This window comes from Nanorana parkeri, unplaced genomic scaffold (assembly GCF_000935625.1).
Source record: "Nanorana parkeri isolate BGI_ZX_2015 unplaced genomic scaffold, ASM93562v1 scaffold233, whole genome shotgun sequence".
Taxonomy (NCBI): Eukaryota; Metazoa; Chordata; class Amphibia; order Anura; family Dicroglossidae; genus Nanorana; species Nanorana parkeri.
The window spans coordinates 265259-281414 of NW_017306501.1; the positions used below are offsets into that span (position 1 = coordinate 265259).

The following is a 16156-nucleotide window of genomic DNA, read 5'->3' on the forward strand; positions in this document are numbered from 1 at the left end:
GGGGGGAAAGGGGACTTCTGTTATGAAAGGGGGGCTCTGATGTGAAGAATTGTCAGTGTTGGAGAAACTTTTCCCTCCACGCATTCTTATTGACCAGTGAAGCATCTCATTGTGGTGGGCCAAGAGGATTGTGTAAAGGGTGGAAGCAAGCAGGTAAACCCCCACACTTACCAAAGTGTTGGAGCTTTGCTAGCTCAGATGTTGAGGAGGCAATCCAAGCTGCTACAGTTATATGCAGACACCTCCAGGAGACAGACACTTTAAAGCGGAACGTTACCCTTATCTTTAAAATAACAACAAAGGCACCTTTAGAAATGTTTAGTAATGACAATCTACAAACAGATACTTTTAGATAATTGCAGGCTTTGTATTCTTTGCATACCTTATTTATCTTTTCTTTCCTATTCTTCTAACAGTGGCCATGTGAACTAAGGGCAGGTTACTAGCTCTCCCTTTACTTCCTGGAACTCTGGCACATGTGACTAGGACATGTGACCATGCACATCATCTCAGGGGAGGAAAATGTCTTTCCCTGAGATTTCATGAGACAACAGATGAGATTTCCCAGCAATGCTCTGCTGATGTAACCTGCCCTGGGTGCAATGCTTTGGCACATTACATCATTTGTGCCAAAACTGGACCAGGAAGTAAGTTAAACAAGCTTGTGGATACAAGCTTGTTTAACTAATGAATGTAAGATGATTTTAAATCAGCATGCAGAGCTGCATACGGAGGTGATTTTTAGTGAAAGTCGGTAAAGGTCCACTTTAAGTATATACCTTTACTATTGAGAGGTAGCAACCTCTTTTTCCCTATGGCCCTGAAGGGTGCCCAGTTCTGACACTGATACAAAAACTTCCATGGCACTCGACTTATCGAATCATTATCAAGGTGATTTAGCTAGAATTGGCTAGTGCAGCAGTACGATTTACAATCATTTTGGGGGTTGATGAATGACTTGCCATGTTTTTCGAGCAGTGTTTTATACCACACAGCAAAATAAAGTTTTTACTATCACAGTTTAAATCACCTAAAAAGTCTACTTTTTCAGATACAGGTATTCAGTGTGTTCTCACATAAATTATGTATTGTTCTAATGACAGCTGTCATGTTCTTTACTGTCAGTATTCCTCCCACTCACACAGTGCACTATGTTCTTAAAGTAAAAGGGCTGTTCAAAATATACATGACTATGGAAGCATTGAGAGAAGAAAAAAGTGTGTTACATTTGGAAAAATGAAAAATGTCAACTTAATGTGTTATTTAATTCAAACACATTGCCACTCTTTTTGTATCGATTTTATAGTACTTTACCAGTAGTTCTTAATGCTATACAGAATAATGTGCAGCTACAAAGTATTTGAAATACTGTATCAGTAAATGTTAATCTACTAGGTTTTGTAAAGCTTAATTATTTCTAAAAAGGTGGACTGTTTTATAGTTCTGAATCAGTTTGGTACCAGCCGGTTTACCAACATGGGAAGCAGTTTTAAGCCAGCTATGCAAAAGTAAATTAGGCTATACCATTCAGCATGTCATGTATTACAAAGGGAGGGAGCTGCCTCTCTGCTCTGATCCATTACAAGGAGAATCTCCTTGTAATGGATCAGAGATAAAAAGTACAAAAAAAGTTAATAGAAAACGATTGTGCGGAGCTAGCCGTGTCTGGCAGGGGGGCGGGAGGGAGCTGCCTCTCCGCTCTGATGCCATCCAGAGAGCAACAGATAGGTTGGCGTGCGAGTATGTGGGCGGGCGAGGGGGCGGGAGGGAGCTGCGGCCGGTCTTCACATGTAAAATCTAGTTACATGTGCAGCTACCCCGAAGGTAAGACCTAGCGCTATCTTCAGGGATGTCTGTAATATAAGACCTACCCCGAACTAGGTCTTATTTTCGGGGTAGGTCTTATATTACAGAAATCCCCGAAGATAGCACTAGGTCTTATTTTCGGGGTAGGTCTTACTTTCGGGGAAACGCGAGTACTTTTGACTCACCTCATAGTTCTAGCCGACCTGTGACAATGAGACTGTCACAGGTCGGCTCAGTAGATCGGGAGGTGAGCGAACACATACCTGTAGCTCGCGGTATGCTGAGCTTAGGGTGACGGGAGGACGCTAGTTTGTGTCCTCCCGTTACCCTAAGGAGAACTATGGGGAAAAGCCTTAACCCCATAGTTCTCCTTTAAAGGGAAGGAGATACCTTACGAAAAAGGTTCCTCTCAAGAGGACATGAAAAGAGAAATGTCCAAAGAGGATATTTAAATGCAACAAATCCCACTGAACAGGAGGGACCATACATAGCCTTCCCTGTGCTCCATACCATCGCAATCCACTACTAGAAAATCCAAGATTCCTGATTTAGGTCTAGCAAATGGCCACTGCGGCACTAAACACTGTACTATAGAGGGGATGGAGCATACCTATGGCCTTTACTGTAAAGCAAATCTTTTACTTTGCCTATCATTGTCAAAGTAAAAACCCACTTCAAATTAACATCAGAGTACAGTAGAGTGGACTGATTTTAGGGGAGCAACACAGAGAAGCAGATAAGGGCAGGAGCAGAGAACTCTTCACTATATGTGCCTCTCTCCAAGCCCTTTGCTTGGACAATTCTACTGTATAGGATCTAACAGCCCTTTTCCACTCGGTGCAGTTTATTTTAAGTGATTAAGGTGTTTAATGGGAGCTATCATTCTTTCTCATATTCGGGGCAGTGTACCTCAGCAACCTAAGCGACCTTTCTATTCAAGCACTTTGGGACATCTTACTATTTAGGCAATGCCCTGTAATGTACAGCAGTCTGTGTAATACGACATCTCTCCCCTTTTTTACATGGCAGCAGTAAAAGTGGGTTTAGGTAGGGTTGCAGAATATATTCCTTTCATACACATTCCTCAAAGAGCATGGAGTGAGGGCGTACTGTGCTAATAGCCAGCTGGTTAACTGGTAATAATACATAAAGGACAAATATATTGGCAGCACACCATGGATCCTTAAGATATAGTTTAAGTTTTTCAAAGCGATCACATCATAAACAGTGTCAGTGCAACGTTTTGAGGACACTCAGGAACCCTTCATTAGGCGTGTGATGATCACATGAGTAAGACCATGACTAAGGCCAAGCAAGGCTAAAACATGTAAGCGTGGGTTGCCTTTATGGACTCTTCAATATGAAATTAAGATACATTTGGAGGAGATTTCTTGTGTACTGTCATCCTATTGTAAACTGAAGTGGTGATCACATGCCTGACGAAGGGTCCTCACTTGGCCTCAGAATATTGCACTGACATGTAATTGCTTTAAAAAATGTTTGAACCATATATTAAGGGTCCACGTTGTGCTGATGGCATACATTATGTTATCTACTTAGATAGGGTTTCAGGTACACACTTTGTCGGCTGAGCTAAATTATACATAGAAAAAGGTTTTAAAAGTAAGTTGTGGGTAGGGTGTGGGTCACTGGCCTGTAGGGTAGGTCTAGAGAAAGCGAAATTGTAAACTGATTTTCAGTTGAAGTCCAGCACTAAATAGGCTGATTTGATAATTTTGGACTTCATTGTGACTTCAAATATATTGTAAGTAAGTATGGTATTATGTATTATTCAGTATAGTATTGTGTATATTGTGCAATATATGGCAATGAAGTTCAATTAATTGCAGTGTTTCCTGGACGATCAGCATTGAGGACAATACACATTGCACTTTCTTAAGGAAACCTATAATTTGAGATATAACTGTGCTGCCATCATCAACCTAATTTTCAAAATTTTAGCTGACTGGCTGTAACGCTTATCCTCTAGCCTTACTACTTGGTGTGTTATTGACCTGGAATAATAATAACACGGCTGGTGAAATCAGAACTATGATCCATACACTTGTTTTGTGTCAGCATATAAATACATACAGTATATATTATACAGTGTATAATAATCTACTATACTATAACTACATTTTCAGAGGCCAACAGAATAGGCCGATATATATGCTTTGTTTCATTAACATTGCACTAGCACAGTGCAGTCTGCATAAAACTTTATACTGACAAATCCCCACAGGAATAAAAAAGATACAGTATATTATCCTTTTAAAAGAGTATACATTGCATACGGTATTACATTATTCAAAATATGTTCAGCTAATGAAAAGCAATAAACATATTAATAAGAATAATAAGAATACTACTACTACTACTAATAAAAGAAATAACCCTAAATCACTTATATTACCTGAATGTACAGAAAACATCAATTTGTATAAATATTATATTGTCATATATAGTCACCTAATTATTACCGCATTACATCAGCCCATTAGTTGTATCCCAAATACCCATGACACTTACTGTGAAAGCGCCTGCCATGTCCTCTATTTCTCAGCAGCCTGTTTCGAATCCATCGTAATCTTGATGTAACTTCCATGACCTTGTCAAATATCCTGTAAAATAAGCTTTATTGCAGGGTGCCCATTAAAAACTTATCCACCTTCAGAGACATCTCTTGAAAGCTCCATTATTCCCAGTTTGTGTTGAAGCACTAGTCATGCAACATATTGTTATTTGCTGCCACCTGTGACAACCAATCGCCAAGAAGCGGGTCCTGGGAGAGACAGATATTTTATGCATGAAGTTAGATTGTCATTTGTTCCAATGTGGGCTGGAGATAACGTCTCTTTAAAAGCAGGATTATTTTGTGTTATTGTCCCACATACAATGGAGACCTATGCATAAAGTTCTGGTGATAATTTGACAGCGTGGTTTTTGGAAAAAAAGAATAATTCTCTTGAACTACGTATGTTGTTGCTACATTGGAAAACATTATTTATTCATGCTAATGAATATTAAAGGAATCTATCTCTCCATCCTCCTGTACACAGAAAGAACAGGTGTGTGATATGAGTCAGCAAGGACAGTAATGGCGTAACATTCGGAATTACTATATATTTTTTTTAATCTTGGGGAAAAATAAATAGGATAAGCTGAGGAAAAGACTTAGCATAAAGTTCATTCCTAAAGCAAACCAGTACTTTGTCCATTCAGGAACAACTGATAGTGCACCCCCTTCTTCCCCCTGACACCTTCCCCATGCTTCTCCATTGCCCCATTTGCCTGCTGAAGCCCCATTGAATACCTGGTACTTACCCCAATCCCTCCCATAATGCAGCTGGGTGTCTAAAAGGCTTGAGCACTGTCAAATTGGGGAGGTACTTTAATGCCACAGAAGCTCTTGTTGCAATGAGAGAAGAGCACCATTATTCCATTAGCCCAGTTGTGGGCAACTCCAACCCTCCAGTTGTTGGGGAATTACAAGTTCCATGAGGCTTTACATGCAAATATGGTCAACTGTGAACACATGTAATTACACCCACTAAACATAGAAGCACCATTTTTAAAACATTTGCACACATAGCTTATTTTAATTTGATAGATTTTTCACAATTAAAATTACTATAGTTCCTCTGATGGTATTTGTAACACCAAAAGGAAAGTTTATAAAAAGTGGAGCAAGGAAAAAAGGTATTTGTTATTTCCAAAAACTTAACTGCAAAAGAGTAAAGCTTCGGTCACTATGGCATTATAATGAATGCCTGGTCCTGATGGTGCTACCCTAATTAGCCCAGCTATAATAACTGTTTAATGGATGGATTTGTACTGCACACTAAAGCTAGTCATCACATTTTGGCAGAGTCTTGCTGACTAAAATTCGAGCTGTGGGTGACCCTGTTGGCACCAATCCGTTCGATAAAAGTAGATTTTTTAAATCGGCGTTTGGTGAAAGAGCTGGGCTGAAATTTTTTGGCAGAACAGTGAATGACTGAAGTTAATCAGTTGCAGTCACTTTTTGGGTAATCTGACAGCTGTGGGTTCCCGCTGTCAGAATAAAATAGCCTGGCAGGGGAGATTCCTTCATCCACGCTTTTTAAATGGATGGGGGAATTAAACGTTTTTTCTTAAAAAAATACAAGTATATGGTCAGCTTTACATGTATGTGATGGGACTGACTGACTGTGTTTACCTTGATAGGGTCATAGGTCATCCTAAAATACAATTCATTAAATGAACAATCTCTGATGCATATTTCAGGAAGGATAATACAATTGTTACAATTCTACCTTTTACAATATTGTACCAGAGACAACAAAGCTCATCAACATTACTACATATTAAATGTGATTTGTACTATTAAAAACAATACTATTCTATTATGTCCCATCTGTTCAAAATCTGTTACATAAACATGGTGGATTTCCTTTCCAAAACAAGCCCACAGAACAGCTGACAATCTTGTCACACCATCTAATCACATTTTATTCAGTTGAAAAAAACACAAAAACACCCATTTTAAATGTTCATAAATGTTTATTTTGCTCATTTACAAACAAAAACATCCACTGCAAATCCATGATCACCACCCAGAACATGAGATGGATGTGTATGTGGAAGGTATTGTTTTCATGTACGTGTGCCTACCTATTGTTGCTTCAAGAGGCCGAGGCAGATGTACTCTTACATGCCTACGCTCCTCTGGGATTTCCAATCCGGTCCCATTGATTGTGAGATTTATTTATCTCTTTGGAATGTTAACATACACTTTAATGGATGCTTTTCCTCTAGTACTATTGCAATTTTAGGTTGGCACGTGGCACAGTAGGGACTATTGCCCACTAGGTGGCCGTAGTGACCATAACATCAGATCCTTCAACCTAACCTACTCTATAAAAAACAATACAATACAAAAACTTGTCTTAATGAACAGTTTCAAATAGTTTGTTTAGACCCATTTGTATTCAAGGTATCCTTTAAAAGTATGCAAAATTTCAAGGCACACATTTCTAAAATGTCATAGATTTTTAAGGGGGTCTCCACGAAAAATGTGCATAAAAAGTGGGTTTCCCACTTCACATCAAAGTGCCCCATTCAAATCAAGATTTCCCCCTTTAAGTCAGAGTCATCCCTCATATCAGTAGACTCCTTTCACATCAGGAGCCCCCTTTACATCAGAAGCCACACTTTTGTGTCAGAGCCACCCCTTTCACACTAGAGTTCCTCTTTTACACCAGGTGCCCCCTTAACATCCGTCTTCATTCCCCCTTCACATCATAGTCCCACCACCACAACATTTTGAGGCACCCCTGATGAGGCTAGGAGGCGCACCATGGTTGAGAAATACTTTTTTAGACTAACTCTAAGCAAAACATTTTATTTAGTTTTTTCATATTAATTTTACGGAACCAAGAAAGACATAAGGGGGGCCCTGTCCCATATACAGTTAAATGCACAGAATATTACTGGATGTTGAGTTCTTATAGGTATATTAAGCACTAGAGATTGTTGATTCAGGAAATATCCGATTGCCTTGTGGGATCAGGAAGGAGTTTTTTTCCCCTGTTGGAGCAAATTGAACCATGCTTTATAGGTTTTTTTTTGCCTTTCTCTGGATCAACGGGGGTAATTGTGGGCATAGCGTTCTGTTTAGGTTTTTCTTCTTTTTTTTTTCATATCTCTATCGGTTGAACTTGATGGACTTGTGTCTTTTCAACCTGATTAACTATATAACTATGTAACTATGTTGTATGAAATGGACTTTACAGGACAAAGTAGACAGACTAGTATTTTGAAAAAAATTCTCACAAAAAAAGGTTAAAAATATGTAATTTTATTTGAAACATTAAAATATCAATGGAGATGTAGAAGATTGATGTGGCATCAGAAAATTCTTACACCATACCAATTGAACTACATGGCTGGCAAACGGGAAACACCCAAACAGCTACTGCCATGTGGATAAGTCACCATGCGCATGCCTGCAGTGGGGTTGGGCATGGTGACTTTTTTCAAATTCAGCATCATCCCAGCACAACCCTACCGCACACATATGCATGGTGACTTCTTTACGTGGGAGCAGCCAGCCAGTGTAGTCCATGTAGTAGCTTTCCATTGGCCAGCCATGTAATCCAACTGGGCCGAAGGAAGAACTTGCCTATCTCACGTCCATCTTCTCAGCCTAAGACAGGAAATTATGTGGTGTTTGGGGCATACCCACAGGGCCGGTGCTAGGCTTTTTGCCTACACAGGCCTACACATAAAATGGTGGCAGGCCAGTCTTTTCTTTGTGTGGGACTTATCAGATGGTTCTCATGGCAGGTGGTAGTTGGGCTGGCCACTCCCTCCAGTGTGTGTATTCTCTTCTACTAGTAACCTTTGATTTGATACTGTTTTATATAGGTTCACGTGGGAATCATCCTTGGTATCGGTATACACATGGGACTTCCCACTTTGTGCATCCATTTACACCCAGTTATGTCCACCTGATCATAGCAACTTATACTGGCCGGCGCATAGCGATCTGGGGGGATTTGGATGAAACAACGTGAGCATCAACTATTCATCATATGTTAGCAAGTTTTGTTAACTAGTGTGATGTTTAGGAAATAGATGTAACTTTTATATGGATTGCCATTTGCATGTTGGACTAACCCTTGGTGATTTTCTGCACAGTGCATATAAAGTGATTCTTTTTTGTCTTTGATGCCTGAGAACGTGAACCTTGCTTCATGAAACGTGTTAACACATGTCCCCTATTCATCTGTGACAATGCTGCTTTATTGTGGATCACTTGATGGACTTTATGATTCCATATGAACAATGTATGCTGCATTGCGATTTATGGAGCTTGTCTTTTTAGGCAGGGTACATACAAGTCTATTTGCAAAGCCATTCAATATATCATATTTTATAATAATACAGTTTGTTTTAAAATTGAGATTTTAATAATGTAATAAAATTACTTATTTAAATTTTTTGTGTGAGTCTTATCCCTTAAGTCCCTTTGATACAACAGGAAATTGTGGTTTCCTGTCCTGATGACATACATCAACGTCTTGTGCAGGCATCAAGGGAAAGGAAGTGGAGGAAATTTTCCAAAGAAGGTCACAAGCAAAAACCTAAAAGAAATTGTAATTTTTCCCCACTCGTTCCAAAAAGAAAAAAAAAAGTTTGGCTGGAGTTAGGTTTGAGCTGTCAGATGATTTAACTTAGAACAGTTAGGCTGGGTTCACACCTGGGCATTCCAAATAGGCGCGTTCGACGCTCATTTTTAACCTCCCTGGCGGTATGATTTTTTCTTTTTCCTTTTTGTCTCTATCTTTTTTTCGTTGTCTTTTAAAATACTTTTGAAACTTCCCGCCGGTTCCTCCTCCCTGTGACGCGGATGCTCGCAAGGGACGGAACCGGGAAGACGGCAGCGGCCGGAGGACACAGCGGGGATCGCGGACAAGGTAAGACCTACGCTGTATTCCCGTGTGGCTCGGGGTTACCGCTTTGTTAACCCCAAGCCACACTCGGGAATACCAATGGATACGCGCTGAAATCCGCCCAAAAGAAGCTCCGGTACTATTTTGGGCATAGGGCGTTTTTCAGCGTGTCAAACCGTGCTGAAATACGCCCATTTGGGAACCATGCCCATAGGAGTTAATAGGTTTTCACTGCTTGAGTGTTTTTCAGCGCTTCGATCAGCGCTGAAAAACGCCCATGTGTGAACCCAGCCTAAAGAGAAGCCTAGGTGCAAGGTATTCTGTAAATTTAGGATACATGTATACTAACAACAGTATTTCTTTAAAATGCATGCACTGTACTAAACCATATGACCTCCAAAGAATTGAATCTTTTGTCTGCAAGAGAACAAAGATTCCATGCAACAGAGTTTGAGAAAGCTAGTCGGATGACCAGCGAAACATCTTCAAAAAAAATACAGCTAGTTCAGTTGCTTTGAGTAATGTTTTACAGATATATCATGACCTGGATGAACGAAAACCTTCACAGACAGGCAACATATGCTTTATTGATAAGTTTAGTCAGGATATATGTTTTAGAATGACAGTGTCTCTTTAAGTAGTGGATACTATTGAAAGGCTTGGAAACTCAAGGCTTTATCAACTTTTCTGTTACATACCTGTTTGTGTCATGCAGCAGATCTAATTGCTGTTACAGTGTAGTTTGCATTGTTTGCTTCAATGTTGCCACACATTTTTCAGCCAAAAGCAGAGCAGGATAAGTGCCACTTATTATATATAGGGCTCTAACTTGAGCTCAGCGAAGCTGGCCCCCCTTCAATCAGCACAAATAAAAACTTCAGTCAGTGTTTCTTTGTTGCTATGTTTGTGCTGTTTTGTGAAACACGCTGGAGTTTTTATTTGTGCTGATTGAAGGGGGGCCAGTTTCGCTGAGCTTCTAACTTGTACCTTTCTCCTACTCTTCTATTCATCTGGGTCCATTACAAAAGCAGAGCAGGATAAGTGCCACTTATTACATATAGGGCTCTAACTTGTACCGTTCATCCTACTCTTCTATTCATCTGGGTCCATTACAAAAGCAGAACAGGATAAGTGGCACTTATTATATATAGGGCTCTAACTTGTACCGTTCACCCTACTCTTCTAATCATCTGGGTCCATTACAAAAGCAGAGCAGGATAAGTGCCACTTATTACGTATAGGGCTCTAACTTGTACCGTTCACCCTACTCTTCTATTCATCTGGGTCCATTACAAAAGCAGAGCAGGATAAGTGCTACTTACGACATATAGGGCTGTAACTTGTACCGTTCACCCTACTGTTCTATTCATATAGGTCCATTACAAAAGCAGAGCAGGATAAGTGCCACTTATTACGTATAGGGCTCTAACTTGTACCGTTCACCCTACTCTTCTATTCATCTGGGTCCATTACAAAAGCAGAGCAGGTGAACTATGATAATTAGTTGAATGGGGAGGGGTGGGGGATGAAGCCAATTGTCCTAGGAAAAAGAATCTCTTATGAATTAAGAATCTGCCATTGCTGAGCCCTTCTTCTAAAAATCCTTGTTGTCTGGCTGTGGTACTGGCCTTCCTGTTATAGTACTTTAATTCACTGACCCAGTTTATGTATGCAGATAAAGACCTTGGATTTCTCTCTAACCTCTTAATTTGCATACTAATTTCAGGCCAGTGGTCAGCATAACAAGACAGGCAATTAGCATTTTTACAAGGCGACAGCATTGATAATCCCTGGATTTTTCTTATGAATGGTTTACTTTATATTTGGCCCTGAATAGGCATTTAGGCTTGTTTTAGTTTTACTAAGATTTAAACATAATGTATTTTCTAATACTGCATAGTTGCTTGAGATTGAGCTACTATGGACACAGAAGGGAGATCTTTCCGCTGGTGCTCAATCAGATGCAGCCAGGAAATTCCCCACCCACAGCTGTGCGTAAGAAAAGGAACAGGGTGCAGTGATAGCATAATTATATGACAACATGGCTATGTTTGGTTAATGACATTGACTTAATATAGTCATGTGGTCATATAAGGCCAACAATGTCAGCACAAGGATCCCTCTTTTGTTTATGTACTGCAGTGCGGGGAATGCCCAGGACTGCAGCTGATTGGGCAGGTGACCCCATGTGGCTTCTGGGTTTGGAGAAGCTCAGGTTCGAATAGGGTTCAGTCCGAAACTGAAGTAATCCCTACTTGGGGCCATGAGAATCTATATTGGGCTAAGCAAATATTGTCTAAATAAATATTGTCATTCAATCTTGGTGTGCATTGTGTATTCCTTTTTAAATCTGTACAGTAATGCAGGCTTGACCCTTATTTCACACAGAAAAATCAGACACATAGGGGTTGATTTACTAACCTTATAAACACACCACGAACATGTATACACCTCTGTAGTGTGTTCCCTCCCAGCATGATCTATGGGTGGAATCTAAACACTTTTGTAGTGTGTACACACCCAGCAGGTGTGTTGTGCAAAGCCAAGCATTGAATTGCAAGGTCATGTTGTGTAAATTAGCTCTATGTTGTGTTGCTTGCGTTGATGAATGCAGGAATGTAAATGCATGAGCTAACTATTTTTGTCTAAACTGTGAAGCAGCATTATATATGCATCATGTGCATGATTTTTCCATATATGGCATTAGTGGAAATATGCTTTTAGAGACTTTTTGGTTGATAAATACGTTTTGCTGTGTGAAAATCACACGCATCTGGTGCGTGCGTGTGTTTAGGTTAGTAAATCACCCCCATAGTCTTAATCTCTCTGATGCTTTCACCATAATTTTTCAATTCCACTCTTTAACTGTGAGCTATCAGACACTGTCCCTCACAATGACCCAGTCTGCCCATGATGCTTGTCATCATATGTGAAAAAATAATAACATGTGACTTGTCTCTACTGAGTGAGATGTGAAAAGAACAAAGGCAATAGTCCTAGCTGTAACAATTAACATTTGTGACTTCGATGAGCAACGCATTCATGATAATTAGCAGAAAGAAAAGTGAGCAGCAGCAATGCAATGTCCCCGTGAGGATGAGCAATTATGGCAATGGATGACACAAAACAGCAAGGTTCAGCATGAGTGAACATTGAAAATGGGGACCACTTTGCTCTGCAATACTTCTATATTGTGGTAGTGTTAAAGGATGAGCAGGTTCAGGGAAGGTTGGAAGGCTATACAAAGCAGCATAGGAGAGCTGACAGGAAGTTATATTGTGCAATATGTTTAAATTCAAACATACAGAAATTTGTAGATATCCTCGTAAGGCAAATTATCACAATCCTGCTCAAATCCTGCTTTGCAAGCATCTTTAGTAATAAATGTGTTTATGGCAACACCCATTGAAGGAAATTCAATCTTAAATATAGTCATTGAGCACGTTCAGCATCTGCTTATTTATACTTCTCTCCATCATCTGTTGACTGGGCAGCACAGCACATACATATCTTCTGTGCGTACAAAGAAAGGAAGCCTACACAAAAGAAGACATTTATTTACTGCTTTGAGCAAGAATAGATCTGGTAATTATAAATGCGTCTTATCGTATAAATATTCTTTAAATTATCACGTCATGGGAAGAAGAATAGTTACATTTATTGAGATTTTTTTGTCATTTTGTATACAGCAAGCTAAAGATAATCTGAAGCCGGAGACTGTAAGTTTCATGTTAGCTATCTTCAGCTGACAAAGGAATGCCTAGACCCAGATGGGCACAAGTATTAACTAGAGTCCCAGGTCAATATTATGGAGGAAACCAATTGAACAAGGCCCCTAGGTCTTAAAACGTATTTCCACTTTTCCGGTCAAATTTGAGAAAACCCTTCTACATGTTTATTATGTGTTCTCATTCACACAGTATACTTAAAAAAAAAGAAAAACATTTCTTACCTTTTAGATGTTTTGTTACAGCAGGCAACCCATACTGAATACAAGTTTTTCCTGTGCACCCTCACCGTGATCTCTCCTTACAGAAAGAATAAGGACTCATATTTGTGGGTTATGTTTCTCTCATAACTTTGTTTCACTCTAACTTTGTTACCATGCAATGCAAACCCCCTCACAACCCTTTCTAACATTACAAAGAAGGAGAAGCCAAGCAGAAGTTTTAACCATTAAGAAGCCAAGAAACCCTAACCCAAGTAAAATCAGTTTAAACAGCAATAAGCATTTTTTAAATATTTTTTTTTAACTATGCTATGTGAATGAGAACATACAGTATAAGAAATATAAAATAGGTGTTATCCCACTTTGGATGTGAAAGTGGAAATACACTTTAAGGGACTCCAAAGCAGCTGCAGTTCTAGTTTCTGTTTATTTTCCACCTCTTATGTACTTGATAAAATAAGACAAAGCATATCTTGCTGATTTTGCATAAGGTAAGAGTTGGATCCTCTTGAATTAATATGTAATGTAAAGCCTCTGGTGGACAGAGCGCATCAGCCTCATTACCCTTCTCTACTCCCATGCAGCTAGGATCTGTACTGAGAGCCACCCTGGAACTCTGGTAGACCCAGTTTTCAGTGAGAATTCAGGAGTCAGGCTGAAGTCTGAGTCTTAAAACTGGGCAATTTTATACATGATGAAGACAGGATCAAAATACACTATGTTAGCATTTCATTGTTAGCTGTATATGCAAAAACTAAATAAATGAATTCTAATATTTGGTGAACATTAACCTTTAAGGTGCTCTTTTTTACACATTATACTGGCCAGCCAAACACTGATGAATATAAACTCTAATGCTCATTGCATATACTAGAACAGGGGGGATTTGAATTGAAACTCATCAAATTATGAAACACTATAGGGGTATATTTATAAAGCTGTGAATCTCATACTACCCAAATGTTCAGTGCAGGTGAATCTTCCAACTGCATGTTTTTTGAATGTTGTTTGAAATATGGCAGCGATTGATACACCATAAGTGAATGTTTGGTGAAAGTCAGATTCACTGCTTTATAAATATCCCCCTATGTATAAGTCAGGCTCAGTGTGCTCTACATCCTTGGTTCTTAACTGGTGAGTCATGACCCAAAAGTGGGTCGTGACCCCATTTTCTGTGGGTCACAGCATGCCTTCCACTTTTTTTCGGTGAGAGGCACCTTTGCTTCCTCCGAATGCAGCACTGTCAGTTCTTACACCAAGCAACCATTCAAAATATGCTGTCGCCGAGTGTCAGCTTGAGGTGAGGTGGGCTGGGAGTATGGTCACGTGGGAGCTCCATCCATACAAGCATTGCTTACAGCTCCCTTGTGCGCCCTGTAGAGGTACCTGGACCGGAGTGACATCACATTCTGGCTCCTGACACCTCTATGGGGCGTGCAAGGCAGCTGTAAAAGCAATGCCCATATAGATGGAGCTCCGTCTCTGCACAGCAGCCCCCACTGGACCCCAGGGTGAGGATCCACTCCAGTTCTTGTAAGGTAGGAAGACTGGGTGGACCTTAAAAAATGTTTTTTTTTGTTATTAAACATTTGTTGGAGTGTGTGTGTATGTGTGTGTGAGAATATCTGTGAATGTGTGAGATTGGGTCTGTGGTTGTGCATGTATGTCAGTGTTTTTGAGGGCCCGTTCACACTAGTACAGTGTGTTAATCGCATATTACAGTGCGATTAATGTACTGTACCACACAATCGCACCTACTGTGCATTTTGGTGTGGGAGGTGTGTTGCGTTGGCATTCATTTGAATGGTACCCCAAACGCACCTCCCACTCACAGTTCGTACACCCGCACCAAAACGCGCAGTACCCTAATGTTGTGTGTTCCATTGCAGTGCGACTTGGGTTGCGACTTAATGACCAAGGATACATGTGGGTCCTGAGGCTACACGGGTTAAGAACCACTGCTCTACATTATAGTTATTGTATAGGTCTGTTTATCTTAAAATATGTCTCCATCTGCATCTTTTTGTTTCTCTTACCACAAGGCAAGTCTTTGTAAATAATTTATTAACATTAAGCAACATTCTTACCTAGCAATTTCTGCAGAAATGCTGGTTGTTTTTTAGAAGGAAGGTGGATACACAGGTAATATACAGGGGCCCCAGAAAGGACAACAGCAACTCCAACTAGTGAATCCAAAGGATCGCTGTAGAGTGGGACGGCTACCAGAAGCACACTACATATGCAGTATACCACTGGGAAAAACAAGCTAAGCTGCAAAGAAAGAAACCAACACTGAAGAATAACACAAACACATGCATGATGTAAGAAGCTTTTGTTTACAATTGAACCATTCTCTGTAAAACATTTTGTCATCTTGTGAATCCCAGTAAAGTCGAAATATAAAGAACTTATGTGTATGCATAGACAAAACTTTTTATTTTAAGTTTCAGATAAGACAGGAATAAAATACTCAAGATGAAATCCCATTATATGTTTGTGTGTTCCTATTCTTACAGCACACCTAAAATACTTGAAAAAATATATATAGTTCTTACCTTTACGATGCATCTGTTGAGAAGGTCTTTGGTAGAAGGACACTTGGAGCTTTCCCTTATTAACATACATTGCTTCTAGATCAATCTGGACATGGACCGGGCAGCGGTGCTATCCGCCCGCGATTGCCAACCTGTGCTGTCCTCCTTTTCAATCATTGGTTTTTAGGACCGGAGCATTGCTAACAACCAATGACATAATTGTGTTCCCTGCCTGGCATGAAGGAGGATAGAAGTCTATTGTCTTCCATCCTCTCCATCTTCTGGCTCCCCCCAGCTCTGCCCCTGGCTCCTCAAAGCTTTGCCCCCTATCTCTGCCTCCCGACTCCTGCTCTTGGCTCCTGGCTAACTAGCAGCAGGTAAGCTGCTATGTGTATATGTATATATTTAACAATATCTATAAATATATA

At 39.9% G+C, this 16156-nt stretch overlaps 1 protein-coding gene across 1 annotated transcript in view; it reads right to left on the reverse strand.

The window, feature by feature from the left end:
• Positions 1-12509: 12509 nt before the first annotated feature.
• Positions 12510-16156, reverse strand: part of LOC108786901 (Y+L amino acid transporter 2-like) — a 33568-nt gene continuing 29921 nt past the window's right edge. Inside the window, exons 9-10 of the mRNA XM_018556299.1 lie at positions 15282-15465; positions 12510-12781 (exon numbers count right to left, since the gene is read on the reverse strand). Of these exons, the coding sequence (XP_018411801.1) occupies positions 12702-12781; positions 15282-15465 (264 nt within the window). The 3' untranslated portion in view covers positions 12510-12701. The remainder of the gene's footprint in view (positions 12782-15281; positions 15466-16156) is intronic.